At 36.5% G+C, this 16,973-nt stretch overlaps 2 protein-coding genes across 2 annotated transcripts; both read right to left on the bottom strand.

Moving 5' to 3' along the window:
- Positions 1-1,592: 1,592 nt before the first annotated feature.
- On the bottom strand, positions 1,593-2,528 carry LOC118583095 (olfactory receptor 5L1-like). Its single transcript, XM_036186413.1, has one exon. The coding sequence runs from the start codon at positions 2,526-2,528 to the stop codon at positions 1,593-1,595; it is 936 nt and encodes a 311-aa protein (XP_036042306.1).
- A 13,085-nt stretch (positions 2,529-15,613) lies between these two features.
- On the bottom strand, positions 15,614-16,573 carry LOC118582829 (olfactory receptor 5D18-like). Its single transcript, XM_036185942.1, has one exon. The coding sequence runs from the start codon at positions 16,571-16,573 to the stop codon at positions 15,614-15,616; it is 960 nt and encodes a 319-aa protein (XP_036041835.1).
- Positions 16,574-16,973: the final 400 nt, after the last annotated feature.

Genomic DNA, 16,973 nt, shown 5'->3' on the forward strand with positions numbered 1-16,973 from the left:
CCTATGAGGTTTCCAGAGTTTATATAGGTAATTGTACAAAACTTCAAAAGTAAATGAATAAAAATTAAAGACAAAGAATAGTCAATCAAGAAACCAACCTGGCTTCCTGAACTCCAACACATTGCTTTTATAACATCATAGATTCAAGGAGAGAGGCTTCTATCAACAACTGAATGCACTTAACAAATTGGAGTAAATACTAAGGTGTAATATAAAACTGTTAATAGTGTAGATAGAACTGAAAATGAACATGGCTGAGAAACATGGAAATTTTGGAAATAACAGACATTGCATCATGATGGAAGATGTGTGAGTTGAACTATGGACTTTGGATGGGGTATGGAGGAAGAAAAGATACTATCTTCAGTTTCAAACCCACTGATGAGGAATCATGATCCAATAGGTAGTCTCAAACCCATGATAGCACAGATGGCCCTGACTGAACTTTATGAGTCACAAAAAAGAGGAAGAGTCATGAACATGGGAAAGAGACATTCAATGAGAGGGAGTATAAACGCTGAGGGACTCACAGAGATTGGGTTGACAGTAATGAGAAAGCAATATATCCATATATGAGATCCTCAAAGTACAACTTTAATGAAATAAAATCTGTGAGTGTGTATATAAGCATAGAATGTGAACAGAGGTGACTTCTATTTCAGCAGCAGCAGTGTTAGCAATGAGCACAGAATTAGATATAAAAAAAAGGAAGAGACATTTCACTAACTCTATCTGCAATGAGAGTTCTCTGTAGATACAATAAAACATCAACTGGAAGCTTTTACTTTCTAGGAATTCAAAATTTCTTATGTATGATTTAGACTCTGTTATTGGACGGTTAATGTGGCTCAGCATTTATGATGGCTTTTTGATTTTTCAGATGTCCTGAGTATCATTCTGAGGACACAAATCAGGTGTTTTAGAAGACCCCAAGACTCTTGTCTTCTGTGGATACAGCACTCATATGCACAGATTACACACAGATTCAAACATCAATATACTTAAAAAACATAATTTGTGTTTTTCAATATTATTAAAGTATTTTTAAATGAATGCATATTATCCAATAGACCAAAAGCAACAAGTGGTGTAGCAGCATTATAAAAGGGAAAACAAAATGAGCAATGAGCCTGCAATAGCAAACTAAATAAAATCTTGAGCAAATATCCATGGTCTTCCATGGTCTTCTCACTCTGGGCATTCAGGTTTGTTAGTTTAATGATTTTCATATATTACAGACATTCTATTTTGAAAGGAATCGTAATGTCCATTATGGGTACAAAAGTAAAATTATAAACTTTGCAAAACACTTCTTTTTAGATTAAGAAAGATCTTGCCCAAAATGAAATATGTTTCACTTGTTAGGGCATAACTCATAACCAACAGATTTAAATCAAGCAAGGAAATCAACTTTAAATTTTGGAAAGTTTACAGTGCTATGCTTGTAAATGTGAGTCACAAAACTGAAAAAAAGTCACTATGAATGGCCCTGCTCATTCCTTCTCTTTCTAGCTCAACTTTGTGGCATCTATTTATTAATCCTTCTGCCAGTGTCTACCCAAGAATTCTACACACTGACAATATAATGTTCATTAGGCATGTATCTTAGAGTTCACAAGTTTCCTGAGAGCACCTTTAACGTCCTTGTTTCTGAGGCTGTAGATCAAGGGGTTCAGCAAGGGAATCACTACAGTGTAGAACACCGTGGCCACTTTGTCAGCATCCCCAGTGTTGTCTGATGTGGAAGAACAATAAATGGAAAGAATTGTTCCGTGGAAGACAGTAATGGCTGTGAGATGGGAGGCACAGGTAGAAAAGGCTTTGCATCTCCCCTCTGCAGAGCGCATTCTCAGGATGGTGATGAGGATAAACAAGTAGGAGGTGAAGATGATCACAATACTCAAGCTCTCATTGAAGGTGGCTACAAAAAACAGCACCACCTTATTAACGGTGACATCACTGCAAGCAAGATTTAAGAGAGGAGGCAGATCACAGAAGAAGTGGTTGATCACATTTGCCTTAAATGATGGGATATCAAGGGCTAAGCACAAGTGAATTAGAGAACACACTGATGCACAGAGGTAGCAGCCAGACACCAGTACCATGCGAAGCTTTGGGGACATGATGACCATGTAAAGTAGTGGGTTACAAATGGCCACAAAGCGGTCATAAGCCATCACAGCCAGCAGAAAAACTTCAGAGACCACACAGGTGCAAAACAAATAGAATTGGACCATACATGCCAGGAATGATATGGCTTTGTCTTTATTGAAGATGTTGGCCAGCATTTTAGGCACAATGATGGAGGAGTAGCAGAAATCCACTAAGGACAGGTGACTGAGGAAAAAGTACATGGGTGTGTGTAGTTGAGAGCTGACATGAATTAGGGCAGTCATGCCCAGGTTGGCCAATACAGTGACTCCATAAATGAGAAGAAACACCAAAGAGAGAAGAACACTCAACTCAGGGACATCTGAAAATCCCAGGAGAATGAAGTGTGTCACAGTGGTGCAGTTTCCCTCAACCATGTGTCCCATTGAAAATTTGATGGAGAAAATAACTGCATTATTCTTTATTGCATGATTTAAAGTATAGTTTCACCTCATTCCTAAAAATAGATTCTGGATTCAGAGTTGTAGGAAATATCTGTAAGGATATGAACAAATGTTCATCTGAATTTAGCATTAACTAAGGCTTTGATAATAGAATTGCTTAAAGCCCACAATTCAATTCAAATATCACAGCAAAATTAAAATGTATACATTGTACATAGTGATTTTATCATAATTGTAAACAAGCCCTTAAATTAAAAAGAAATATTAAGTATTACTTATTTGGTTAACTCCTTGATCTCTAAAATCTATATTATATTTACCCAGAAGCCTCATCAATCTTCTAAATATTAAGACCCTAGGAAATGACTTCTACATTTGGAGATAACCTCCACTATCTCCGAGAAACTTAAATGCTTGATGTGTTGAGTTATTTGCTCCCCCAAGGTGTTTTAAATTGGAAAAATTGGATTACTTTCTATAATACCATTCACCTCCGTGAAATAATCATATTGATTTATTTAATTTTAGGATTTAATTTCAGTCATGGTTCAGAGAACAAATACTCTTGAGTGCTGCTTTCCACTATATATGCATGGTTCTTCAGTTAAATATATATTAACTATAAATATATACATTATATTTTATATATATTATATTTTAATATATATATATATATATATATATATATACTTTAAAATATATACTTTGAATTTGAATTTCCTGGGAATTTCAAACAGAATTTTAATGAAATTCTGACAGAACATCACTAAGACTATTGCCTACTATTAATTGTGAATTATTTAATGTGTTAATATGTATAAGTCAGGTGGGCAGTGGTGGTTCATACTTTTATTTTCAGCATTCAGGAAGCAGAGACAGGCAGTTAGTTCTCTGTGAGTTTGAAGCTAGCCTTGCCTACAAAATGAATTCTCAGATAGCCAGGGTGGTACACAGAGAAATCTTGTCTCAAAATCAAAAAGCAAAACAAAACAAAAAGTTTATAAATCAAGTAGAAAATTGAGTTGATTAGGAATATCATTAATAGATATAAAAACATCACTTGATTTGATAATTGTATATATTTGATCTCACAAAATCTGAGAGGAAGTTACTGGAAGTTCAAAGCATGATGGATATAGTGTGAATATTGTACACACAAACTGCGTGCTTTGCTTTTTCCATTCAACATAATTATTTTTATCCTTAATTATATCTTAATAAAGAACTTATAACATAACCAGATTCTAAATCAAGATCCCAGGCTATAATTGTGAAGATGTTGGGATGTTTTGGGAATTTGAATTAAAAAATGTAAAGAGCCCCTTAATTGCCCACTTTCCCTAACCTTAGATAGAAACATTCTTGCGGCAGCATTCAGATGTTTATGGAGGAATGAATATAGAGAACACCACCTTCTTTTCTCAATTTATCACCTGATTTAAAAGATGAGAATATATTTATTATATCTAATTTTTAACACTTGCCATTGTTCTGCTTTGAAGGTGTTCATTCCTCAAATGTACAAGAAAAGTGAATGTTTTTTCTTCCTCTGAGTTCAAAGGAAAACATAATTTTAAAAATGCTTTACCATTACCATGATTAATGATGAAAAAATATCTTACTAATTGTCTCCCAAGCACTGCTTCTTTACTAGTAAGGAGTGTAATGCAAGAGGGTATGTGTCAGATTCCAAGGACAGTTCCTGCTGGTACAAGAGGAAGGAGGTCTAGTGATATCTAATAGAAAAGGCTGCTGATCTCCCCGTTGTACTTTACATTTCACACTAAATACACTGCACAAATAAAGTAGGTTCTAGACTAAAGGGTCCCTGGGTCTATAGCTGGGAAACCTGCATAAGAGGGGTATATCAGACTTCTTATCTCAAAACTGAAACAAATCCTTTCTCTTCTGCTTCAGACATAGCTCACGTGTCTATGTTCCTACATGAGCAGTACTGAGGGTTATCTACTCCTCCCAGTGTTGGGGTGACTGTGAGCCCAGTCTCCCCACAGCCTCTGCCAGCTGGAATAGATGAAGTTAGCATGAGTGAGAAAGTAGCAGAGGAGACAGAAGCAAGCATCCACTTCTGTTTGTTCACACTGTTTCCCTTTCAGACCAGTAGCTCTACTCTGTCTTGCTATGGATTAAAGTGATAGGATTTCCTGCTGGGATTATACCTTACCAAGTAAGGAGTACATTCTCCTACTTGCATTCTCATAGCATGGTATCTGCTAATGCACACTCTACAGTCAAGGCATAAAACACAAAATAACAAAGGTTTAGTTTTGTAGTCTTCATTTACAAAATCTTCTTTATATGTGAGAAGAATAATATTATCCCATAGAGAAAAATCCCAATTTTGAACTCTAAGAAACCATTATTTTAGTGTATTCCACCACAAAATAATGTATTTATACAGATCCAACCAACAAACCTGTGAAACAAACATTACAGGCCTCCCTCTGTTCTTGGTGATGTCACTATGGAAAATGCTACAGCCTTTATGTGTGAGTATACATCCCCAAAGTCTATGATCCTAAGCTTCTAAAAACAAGCATCAATCTCTGTGGGATACAATTGTGACAGCAAGAAAATTACTCCCTCTTGAGATTCAATTATTAGTACAATGAGATATAAAATGGGGAAATTAATTAGTGTGAATCAGTATATAAGATAACACAATTTAATTCAAATTTATTGATGAGCATTACCTTTGTGTTATATGTGAATAGGTGGCATAAGACATGTTTTTCTTTTTTCAACAGTCCACTACAGATACGATAAAGGATAGGAAATCACCACAGTTTCCCTAAAGAGCAGAGAGAAGGAGAAGTGAGTGAATGTTGCTGAGCCCTCCCTACACCCCAAGTAATACATTTAGAATATCTATTGTCATAATTTCTATAATATTGTCAGCATTTCTGTAACCTTTACAGATGAGGTGACTGAAACTTAGGCAGATGAATCCTACCCTGTGCTAAAAACATGTGATCTCTGTTAGAAGAAACTGGATGTGTCTTTTCGGTTTGTAAAACCATCTGACAATGGAAGAACACAGTTGCTGAAGTGATCCTGGGAGAGCAGACTCTGTGTGCTTTGATGGAGACCATGGCACTGGCTCCCCTCTCTTCCCACACCTGGTCTTTTCCTAAGTATACAAGGTGGTCATCAAAAATGTGTGTTCATGCAGTATGTGTGTTTATAGATGCACCAGAGTGTCCAAACATTGAGTGCAATTAGAATCAATGTTTCCAATTGCCAATGGCTTATATGTAGTTACCTATAATCAATGAGAATTTCTTAAGTTTGAAGTAATTTTCAAAGTGTCCTTTTATCGTTTCTCTCATTTTTATACACAGGGTGTTCTTTGTATATTTACATCTGTGTTAACTACTCCAATGGGAAAATCAAGAGTAAATGCTCAAAGCTTAAAGCATGAGAATTACTTGAGGTTTTCTCATGAAGGTTGGCATTTTTCTTTTCGTCAAGACAATCAACTCTATAACTTTCTTCTTTCTCTCTTGTATTTGCATGTTCATTTTATATAAGATAATCATATTTTATGCATATTTTAGTTTGTGGAGTGATATGTTGAAATCAGATGTCACATAGTTGATGGACATATATTAGTACCCTCCCATTCATTTTTGTGACATTAGAAATAATATCACACAATGTATGTCTCTTGAATGACAGATTCCTATAAGACCAAAATGGAAAAAGCAACTATGGATAGTAGCTCTGGGAACTAGATTATAAGCATCCTAGCAGATGGCTCACATAAGAGGATTTTGGTGTCTCCCTTACCTTAGACCTAAAGATATGAAAAATATTATAGGAATTGGCTTATTTTTAAAAAAAAATACTTTGCAACAATTACTCATAAACTTCACATAAATTAACCTTTTTATTATATTTTGTTATGGTTTTTCTTATTGATAGTGTTTATTTTTTAGAGTAGATGTAGATTTAATTAATAATGAGGACTAAATATTCTAGACCTGTTTTTCCCACCTCTTTATGATTTCTATATTACTTATCCCTTATATTTGTTAGTGCATAAATTGGCCACAAGTATTGAACCAGTTTTGATACATTGCTAACTATATTCTATAGGGTATTCCTCTAATCATAATTCTCAGGATTTTACTTAATCTAGTTTTATTCTTGGAATTAATCCAACATGACACACTAACTTTACTTTCACATCCTTCTCATGTCTTTTTTTGTGGCCATCTCATAGGCTATTTGTATAGTTCATTCTAGTGTCTATTATTGAGCATGCAAAGTAGTTGGTTTTGTTATGTTCTTTTTTTCATAAATATGTTTTCTCTACTAATTTCATTCCTTTAACCTTCTTTTGTGTACTATGGTGTACATACACTGGTTCCTTTCTTCGCTGCAGTGTTCCTTCTTTTACATTTATGTAGTATGTGTTCTATTATTCTCATTTGATTCTAGCCCTGATTCCCTGCCTACTTAAGATTGCTTTATCCTATCCTATTGCCTCTTTATAGAGTCATGAAATACAAGCCAACATATATGCACAAATGCAAATACTGAAATACAAGACTTGCATATGAGAGAAAAAATCCGATGTTTTTATTTATAAGTCTGATTTATTTTATTAACATGATCTTCAGTTCTATCCATCTTCCTACATTCTTTATGAAGAATTAAATTTAATTCTCTGCATGTGCCATGTATGTAGTCCTTAGTTGGTTGACATCTACACCGGCTTTTGCTTTGGATGAGAGCAGTGCAGCTATAAACATTCATGTGCAAGTATCTCTATTGTAGGATCAAGTTTTTTGGATATTTGCCTAGATATTGTGGGAAGCTGAGAGAAGTGGATACAGGGAAACTGTTGTCAGGATGTACTGTATGAGAGAAGAATCTATTTTTCAATGTTTAAAAAAAGTAAATTGAATCTATGAAGGTTAAGAATATTAGTGGGATGGGTTTACTTTTCCTCTTATTTTTACATTATCTTTTTATTCTGATTGGATTAATTTTTGTTCTTCCTTCAGTTTTGAATTTCTAGATTATTTATGTTAATACAAGATATTGATCTGTATCTCATGTTTACTCTGAACCCTCTATGTAGAGCAGGCTGTCCTCAAACATGTTCTGATCTCCCAGATATTTCTAAAACAAATAAGACAGAAAAATTATATATATATAACATATGTATATATGTATAACATATATATGTATTATAAAAATGATACTGTGAAACTCATCTCTTTGGTAGTTTACTGAATTATTAGCAATTATAAAGCAGGAAGACACCTTGATAGATTTTTTATATAAATAAAATATGACCATCTTGTAGATGTAACCATCTTGTTAAATAAGAAACACAGAGCCAGTTGCAGAGTTAAAAACCAAGAGGTCAGAGCAATAGCTGAGAGCCTTACCCTTCACTGCTTCTGCTGTCTTTCTTCTCTGCAAGAGCCCTTCTTCTGTGTGTGTTTTCTTTTTATAGACTTTCTATTCTGCTTTCTCATTGGTTGTAAACCCAGCCATATGACCTCCTCGTCACTGCCTGTCTGTACAGACCTCCAGGTCTTCTGTGGTTGGTATTGAGATTAAAGGCATGTGTCATCATGCTGGCTGTGTCCTTGAACACACAGAGATCTGCCTAGCTCTGCCTCCCAAGTGCTGGGATTAAAGGTGTGCATCACCACCACTCAGCTTCTGCTCTGGCTTGCTCTGACCCAAAGGCAACTTTATTAATATACAAATAAAATCACATTTTACAAGTATAGTATCACCACATTTCCCCTTTTCTATTTTAATAAAAGCAAAAAAGGGAAAAAGTTATAACTAAAATGTCTAGTCCATTTGTATTTGACAAATTCAGAGAAAATAATTCCATTATCAATCCTATTTTGGTAAGTCCAAAATGTACCTGATTCACTTTCTATCCTAACTTATATTACTAACGGAAATGTCTTATAACATCTTCAAATTTATACACTTACAGCTCTTAGTGAGAGTGAGTTTTTCTGAAATCCTTAACAAAGAAAATTATAACTATAACTAACTGATCTTCAACTCCCTCAGAGACCCAAGAAGGAAATAATACTATCTAATAAAAACAGGAAGTGCATGCAAGCAGCTTTCAAAAAAAAAATGTTAGTTGACAGAAACAGCCAGCTGCCTGGACAATCACCTGAGGTTTCTCCGCAGTGTTGGGGAATCATCTTCTGCCTATAGGCTTAGCTTATCTGACTGACTCATTGGTGAACTAGGATGTATACAAGGTCAACAGTTTGACTTCATATTTGGTGAGAGCACTCCATGTACCAGAAACACCTGAATTCCATTAGTGTCATGTCATGATTCAGGATTTTAAATTATGGAAATTGTTGATTTTTTTTTAATTCAGCTGTCTATTTTTCTTGGCTGTGTATATGTGGCTTCATCTCGGCATCCTGTTCTTCTCCACATCCCTCTATTCAATGCCAGTCTACTATTGAGAGGGGTGAGCTTAGTTATTCTTCAAGAATAACTGTTTCATCTGCTATTCCATTGCACATCAGAAGACATTGGCCCACTCCCTGTTCAGCTGCCTTCAAAGAAAAGGGCACAGTACCTTTTCCAGATTGCAAAAGCCACTCACTTCAAGGATGATATTGTCCTGGCTTCAGAAGATGCCTTTTGTTAAAGCCACAACCACACTTGTTTTGGCAAGAATTGGTAGTCCTTTGTATCATGTCCTGTCTGTCCTGTTTGTCAGCAATTGATTTGAGGATGCTTTGTTGTCCAGTGGCTAACTTTTGCCATAATGAAAGTTAACTCCATATGCAGTTTCTTCAATGCCCATATTTTCTCTGAAGTAGATTGGTACTGCCAGGAGCCGACATGTCTCACAGTCATAGCAAAAAAGAAAAATCCCTAAGTTACTAAAACATTTTAAATGCCATATTCTGTAGATCTTTATTCTAAAAAGAAAAATTTTGGGTTAATAGTCAAATTCTAGGAAAGGTAACTATATTCTTTTTTATCCATAATGTCAAAGTTCAGGTTTTATCTCAAGTCCTTATTCAAGTAGTCTTTGAACCTGGATCATCTCAGCTATCCATCTCAGAATTGATTGCTCTAAGCACTTTGTAGTCCAAAGCTGATCTGTAAATGATGTTTGTCAGCTTAGTGATATTATTATTGTTCACTTGGAATTGTTGTTGTGGGGTCCCATCTTCTTCCTGGAGATTTCAGTTGATGTTAGGCCTGCCTGTGATTTCCTACAGAAAAATGAGAAGAGATTCGAACACAAAGACATGTGTAGGCAGCTAATCAAAGCCTTTTCTCTAGAATTAATTACATTTTGTTAAGATAATAATGGTCCATAACTTTTTAATGACCTCTTTAGTTAAAGGTACAACAATTTCTGCTGGGTCTATTCCTGCTAATTGATGAAGTCTCAATTTTCCTTTCAAAATTAAGTCAGAGATTTTTTCTACATAAGTTTTTAATTTTTTATTTGGTTTATTTGGTACAAATATCCATTCTAATATAATATCTTCTCTCTGCATTAATATTCCTGTAGGATAATGCCTAGAAGGTAAAATAACCAAAATGCAATCCAGCTTTGGATCAATATGATCCATGTGTCCTTCATGTACTTTCTTTTTTTCCAAGGCCAATTCTTTCTCAGCTTCAGGTGGTAATTTTCTTGAATTATGTAAGTCCTTGCCACCTTCTAAGGTTTTGAACAAATTATTCAGTTCATCATTTTTTACCCCAACAATAGTTTATAGATGAGAAATGTCTCCAAATAATCTTTGGAAGTGATTAAGAGTCTGTAGTCGATCTCTCCTAATTTGTACCTTTTGAGGTCTAATTTTTTGTAGCTCTATTTTATATCCTAAATAATTAATAGAATCTCTTCTTTGTATCTTTTCAGGAGCAATTTGTAGTCCCCAGCAAGGCAATATTTTCTTTACTTCTTCAAAAAAGTATCTGCATTTGAGTCAGCTAGTAAAATATCATCCATATAATGATAAATAATAGATTTAGGAAATTTTTTACGTGTCACTTCCAAGGGCTTTTGTACAAAATATTGGCACAGGGTTGGACTATTCAACATTCCCTGTGGGAGGACTCTCCATTGAAATCTTTTAACCGATTGAGAATTATTGTAAGTAAGCACCATGAAAGCAAATCTTTCTCTGTCTTTTTCTTGTAAGGGTATTGAAAAGAAACAGTCTTTTAAATCAATAACTATGAGCGGCCATCCTTTTGGTAACAGAGTAGGCAAAGGAATCCCAGATTGTAGAGAGCCCACTGGCTGAATTACTTTGTTAACTGCTCTAAGGTCTGTTACCATTCTCCATTTACCAGATTTCTTTTTAATAACAAATACAGGAGAATTCCATGGGCTAGTAGATTCTTCAATATGCCGAGCATTTAACTGTTCCTCTAACAGCTCTTCTAAAGCCTGGAGTTTCTCTGTTGTTAAAGGCCATTGCTGAACCCATACAGGCTTGTCTGTTAACTATTTTAAAGGTAGAGCTGTTGGTGTCTTTGGAAGATCAGTTTTTGTGCCCTGTACTTGTATAATATGGATGGCTGGTGACCACTCATTAGAATAATACCTTCTAATATTTCTCTCAGAAACATGTGCTAGTTTATGATTTATTTCTGATGTTGGAGGGATGTTAATCTGAGTATTCCATTGTTGTAACAGGTCTCGACCCCACACGTTCATAGCTACGTTAGTCACATATGGTTTTATTCTGCCTCTCTGTCCTTCTGAGCCTATACATTCGAGACATTGTGCACTCTGTTTCACTTGAGATAATGTTCCAATTCCTAACAGTTGAACATTTACCTCCTGAAGAGCCCAAGATGGATGCCAAACTTCTGGCACAATTATGGTCATGTCAGCACCTGTCTCTACCAGACCAGACAATAAAATACCATTTATTTTTATTGTTAATTTTGGTCTTTGTTCATTTATAGAAGTTTGCCAAAAAATTCTCTTTATGGTTTCTCCTGAATTTTCTGTTCTCTCTGTCTCAGTTGTTCCATTACTCTGAGTAGCCTGGTTTATACCAATAGGCATTTGGTCATTTAACTGCTCTGAGTAGGGGTCTCCTCTGCGATTGCAGGAAAGTTCTGAAATGTATTCACTGTAGGGGCCTGCCTGAGGCCCCTCTGGGAGTTTCCCAAATACTGAAGCAAAGTATTACCTTGTCTGTTCCTCATTGATCTACATTCATTGGTCCAGTGTCTTCCCTTACCACACTTGCACATACTCCAGAAGGAAGGGGCATTCTGTTGCCATTGTTCCTTGAAGAAACATTGTTTCTAGAAGTGCCCTGTTTACACTCCCTTTTCAAATGTCCTTGTTTTCCACATCCAAAACATCTGACATTCCTCAAACCTCTTGAAATTGCTTCTCCTATCCACATATTATCATGATCATGAGCCTCAACATTAACCATGTCTCTAATCCAATCTTCCAAGGGTGCAGATCTTGCCTTTAACAGCCTGATTATTGTCTTGCATGCTGCATATGCATTCTCAAAAGCCAAAGATTCAATTATTATCTGGCTAGCTTCTGAATTTGGCACCATTCTCTTTACTGCTGAAGTTAGTCTTTGTAAGAAATCTGTGAAAGATTCTTTTGGACCCTGTATAACGTTTGTAAATGACTCAGTTTTCTTTCCCGGTTCCTCAACTCTGTCCCATGCATTCAAGGCTGCCATTAGACATAGAATTAGAGTTTGGATATCATACAAACATTGTGTTTGTACTGCAGCATATTGGCCTTCTCCAACAAGCTGTTCCTGGAAGACTTGTATACCTTTATCCCTACATTGTTTTGCTATGGTTTTAGCTTCCTCTTTGAACCACATTTGCCACTGGAGCTGTTGTCTGGGTTCTAGAACAGCCAGTGCCAGCTCCTGTCAGTCCTGTGGTATTATCCTATTATAAGTTGACCAGGAGTTTAACATTTGCTTTCCATATAGGGAATGCATGCCATAAGATACTATTGCTTCCTTAAAACTTCATAAGTCTAACATTTCAACTGGAGTCCAAGTATTTTGTGTATTCACTTGACCAGGTTGCTGTTGTATGGTTACTGGATAAATTAAGGGTGATTGTGTGAAAACAGGCTTTCTTTCTGTAACCTTATAATCCAGTCCTGAAACAACTTCACTGTTAGTTTCTTCTGTCTGAATCTGGATTTCTCTATGATTCATTTTAACAGGTTTAACAAGTTTTTCTAAAATTTTTATCCTGGCACTTAAATTGACTATCTTTTTAAACAGTAAAATAAGGATAAAAAGAATAATAATGTACCTAATTCAATCAACATTAATCTTCTCATATAGTTGTTCCATTGTCAGACTGCCTAAAATTTCACACAAAGCCCAGTTTTCTTCCAATGTACACATAAAACCCATTATTTTTAATGTGGAAAATAATCTCTTATAAATAGTTTCCTTTAAAATATCTGATATAATTGACTTACCAATTCTGCATAGAACAGTAGAAATCTGAGGAAATTTCAACACAGCTATGTAGATTCTGAGGTGGGAATCCAGAGAGAGAGAGAGAGAGAGAGCAAGAAAGCAAGAAAGCGTAGCCACATTTTGGCTAAAAGCTTGAATCCAACCACGTGTCCCTGCTTGAGCCCAGTCGAGCCTGGGCTCTAGCTTCCTTAAGCTCCAACCGATCATTTCAGCCAAAAGCAGCCTATCTACAGTTGTGTGTAGCTACTGCAATTAGAGGTAGCTCCTGCAGGCCTGAGTTGTTGGTAGCACTCGCTTTTTAAGCAAGTAACTCCAGCTACAGCAGTAACCACTTGTAGCTAAGGTAGGTTGGGCCTGAGTCCTAAGCCGAGCTAGGCCTGGGTTAGACAGGAGCTAAGCCCGAGCCAGGCGGGAAGCCAGACCCACTGCCAAGCCAAGCGGGTTTTTTAATGAATTCTTGCCACATTGGGCGCCAAATGCAGATGTAACCATCTTGTTAAATAAGAAACACAGAGCCAGTTGCAGAGTTAAAAACCAAGAGGTCAGAGCAATAGCTGAGAGCCTTACCCTTCACTGCTTCTGCTGTCTTTCCTCTCTGCAAGAGACCTACTTCTGTGTGTGTTTTCTTTTTATAGACTTTCTGTTCTGCTTTCTCATTGGTTGTAAACGCAGCCACATGACCTCCTCATCACTGCCTGTCTGTACAGACATCCAGGTCTTTTATGGTTGGTATTGAGATTAAAGGCTTGTGTCACCATGCTGGCTGTATCCTTGAACACACAGAGATCTGCCTAGCTCTGCTTCCCAAGTGCTGGGATTAAAGGCATGCACCACCACCACCACCCAGCTTCTGCTTCAGCTTGCTCTGACCCAAAGGCAACTTTATTAATATACAAATAAAATCACATTTCAATACAAGTAAAATATCACTATCAGAGCTCATTATCTATGGTGGGACACCTTGCATAGTCCTGATGCAAGGGATGGGGTTTGGCCCTGCTGCTACTGAATGTGCTAGGCTTTGCTGACTCCCCATGGGAGGCCTTACCTTTTCAGAGAAGGGGATGAGGGGGTGGGTCGGGAGGGGAATGGTATGTGGAAGCAGGAGGGGGGATGAGAGGGAGATCTGTGGTTGAATGAATAAAAAAATTCTTAATAAAAAAGGAGCCCTATAGCATCCTGTTGTTGCTATTGCTTGTATTTCAAAGAAATAATTGCCTTCTTCTCTTGCTTCTGTTTTGTTGACTCCCTTTCTTGAAGTTCTGTATTTGTTTCTAAAATTGTGACATCATACCTGAGAAAAATAATGTAAGCCAGGGAAGCTTGTTTGAGTTCATGGCTAAGACCTTTCAGCTCCTTGGCAGGAGCCATTGTCTAAAAGCCTGTGGGAGGACAAGAGCATCATGGGAGAAAAGTGTGGTGAGTTCATGGAAACCAGGGAACAGTGAGAGAACGACTGAAAATAAGGTAAATCCTTCAAGTGTAGACCCCCATGACCTAATTCCTCTCTGCATGAATTGTAGAAAGCTTGGTTAGTCAGAGGATCCCTTCTCCTAAGCAATCAATTATTGCTGCTTGTATAATCTTGAGGCGACATCTTCTGATTTCTGTTTCCTGCATCTTGCAGCATATCAGTATAAAATAAAAGGTAGACAGGACCACATAAGACCTGATATGGGATGTCAAATTTCTTTAATAAAATTAATTAGTTTTAAATTTTGGTTGAGTCTCTCTTGATATCCATTAAAACATACTGAGATTAAATTATTTAAATAACTATTATTGCTGAGTACATGCACATACATATAATTGCACATCAATAAGGTCATATTAGCTCTCAAAATAATTTTTGATTATTGATACAGTAACAATATTCTTGTATGCCTGATTTTATACCTTTATTTTCTTCTGAGTAAAATCCATTCCTCAATGAAAGTTATATGCAAAAGATAAATATTCGTTTTTATGAACTAAATTTGTAATTATACATATTTTTGTGAAAACATCCTCCTATCACCCTTTGATCAATTACAAAATGCACTTCTTTAAAAATCTCTATCAAAGTAATTATTTTCTGTATCATGCAATAGTCACATTCATCCTTTCCATACTATAGATGACTGCATTGTTGAAGGCAAGTACTATTTCTCATATTCACAATGATTTCCATTTTATGTGAGAATGAAAACATTCTGTTTTTTAAGATGCTCCTGTGTCCTAAACATCTGACAAGAGTAGAGGATAGAATAATATTTATTAGATTATACAAGTATTTTCAGATGACAAATATATCATCATGTAATCTAAATAATTATGTTTTAAACTATTTATCATGACCCATTTTGGAATGAAATGTTAAAATATCATTGACCTTTTTCAGAAGGTAAAAGAAGTAGATTTTGTTTTTCCAAACCAAACCCATTAATTTAACCATGCATAATATTAACTCAACTAATTTTAAAAGTGTGTTTAAGACTATATATATGATGACACTTCATATATTCATGAAAGACCACAAATAATGTGAAGTCCAATGAGAATTTTTTTGACTCCAAATGTCTGAAATTTTTAATTATGTCTATCATTCTTAACATGTGGTATCATGGTCATTATTTTGGTGACTGTGTCTTGGACATCTTTATTTCTAAGACTGTAGATCAAGGGGTTCAGCATGGGGATCACCACTGTATAAAACACAGAGCCTACTTTGACTGTGAGCCTGGTGTTATTAGAGTTGGGCACACAAAAAAGAAATAAAATAGTACCGTGGAAGATGGTGATGGCTGTCAGGTGGGAGGCACAGGTGGAGAAAGCCTTATGACACCCACTGGCTGAATCCATCTTGAGGACAGTAACAACAATGAATAGGTAAGACAACAGGATGAGGAGGAGTGTGCTGACAGCATTAAAAGTGGCAAAAGTGAACAGGAGTAATTGACAGATGTGAGAATCAGAGGAAGAAAGGGCTAGCAGTGAAGAGAATTCACAGAAGAAATGATCAATTCTATTGACACCATAAAAAGATAATTGCACAATAGAACCTGTCAGTGTCAAGGAACATGTGAGACCCCATACATAGGATCCCACCACCAGTGTGACACAGAGTTTCTGAGACATAACTACAGTATAAAGCAGGGGGTTGCAGATAGCTACAAACCGATCATATGCCATAACCACTAATAAAAAGGCTTCAGTTACCACAAAGATACAAAATAAAAAGTATTGTACTATGCATTCTATAAAGGAAATGGTTCTGTCTCTTGCAACAAGGTTTGCCAGCATCTTGGGAGCAATGATGGAAGAATAGCAGAAATCCACAAAAGAGAGGTGACTGAGGAAGAAATACATGGGGGTGTGCAGTTTAGGGTTGATTCTGATTATGAGGATCATGCCAATATTGCCTACCACAGTGATGCTGTAGATGGTGAGAAACACCAAGAAGAGAGGGACTTTCAGTTCTGGGTAATCTGAGAAGCCCAAGAGGGTGAACAAGGCCCCACTATTGTTTCTTTCTGATAGCGACATCATTGGTTTGTAAGAGTATGATCAGTCCTGAAAATGAGAAACATTAATAGAAAGAGGTTACCTGTGAAACACTTACTCACCTTTAAACTGTGCTGAGTGAGGTAAAGTATACCTTTCATCATTTGTGTACTTGCTGTCTTAGATTGCAGCGAGCCCCGGCCAGCGGGGAAGAAAGCCACGACACAGGGATTCTTCTCCAATCACGGTTTATTGAAGCACTGCTTGGTTGAGGGAGAGCTGGAGGTGAGGGGCCCCGACCACAGTAGTTGACGGGCTTTTATGCAGGATGTGGGCGTGCTCTGCTGGCCTGATACACTAGGCGGATTGGGATTGGTGCATTGCTGTTACTGGGCGGAGTTGAACGGGAGAGCCGACGTGGTAAACAACCCAGGGCTCTGCCCTG

This window comes from Onychomys torridus, chromosome 4 (genome assembly GCF_903995425.1).
Source record: "Onychomys torridus chromosome 4, mOncTor1.1, whole genome shotgun sequence".
NCBI classification, from domain to species: domain Eukaryota; kingdom Metazoa; phylum Chordata; class Mammalia; order Rodentia; family Cricetidae; genus Onychomys; species Onychomys torridus.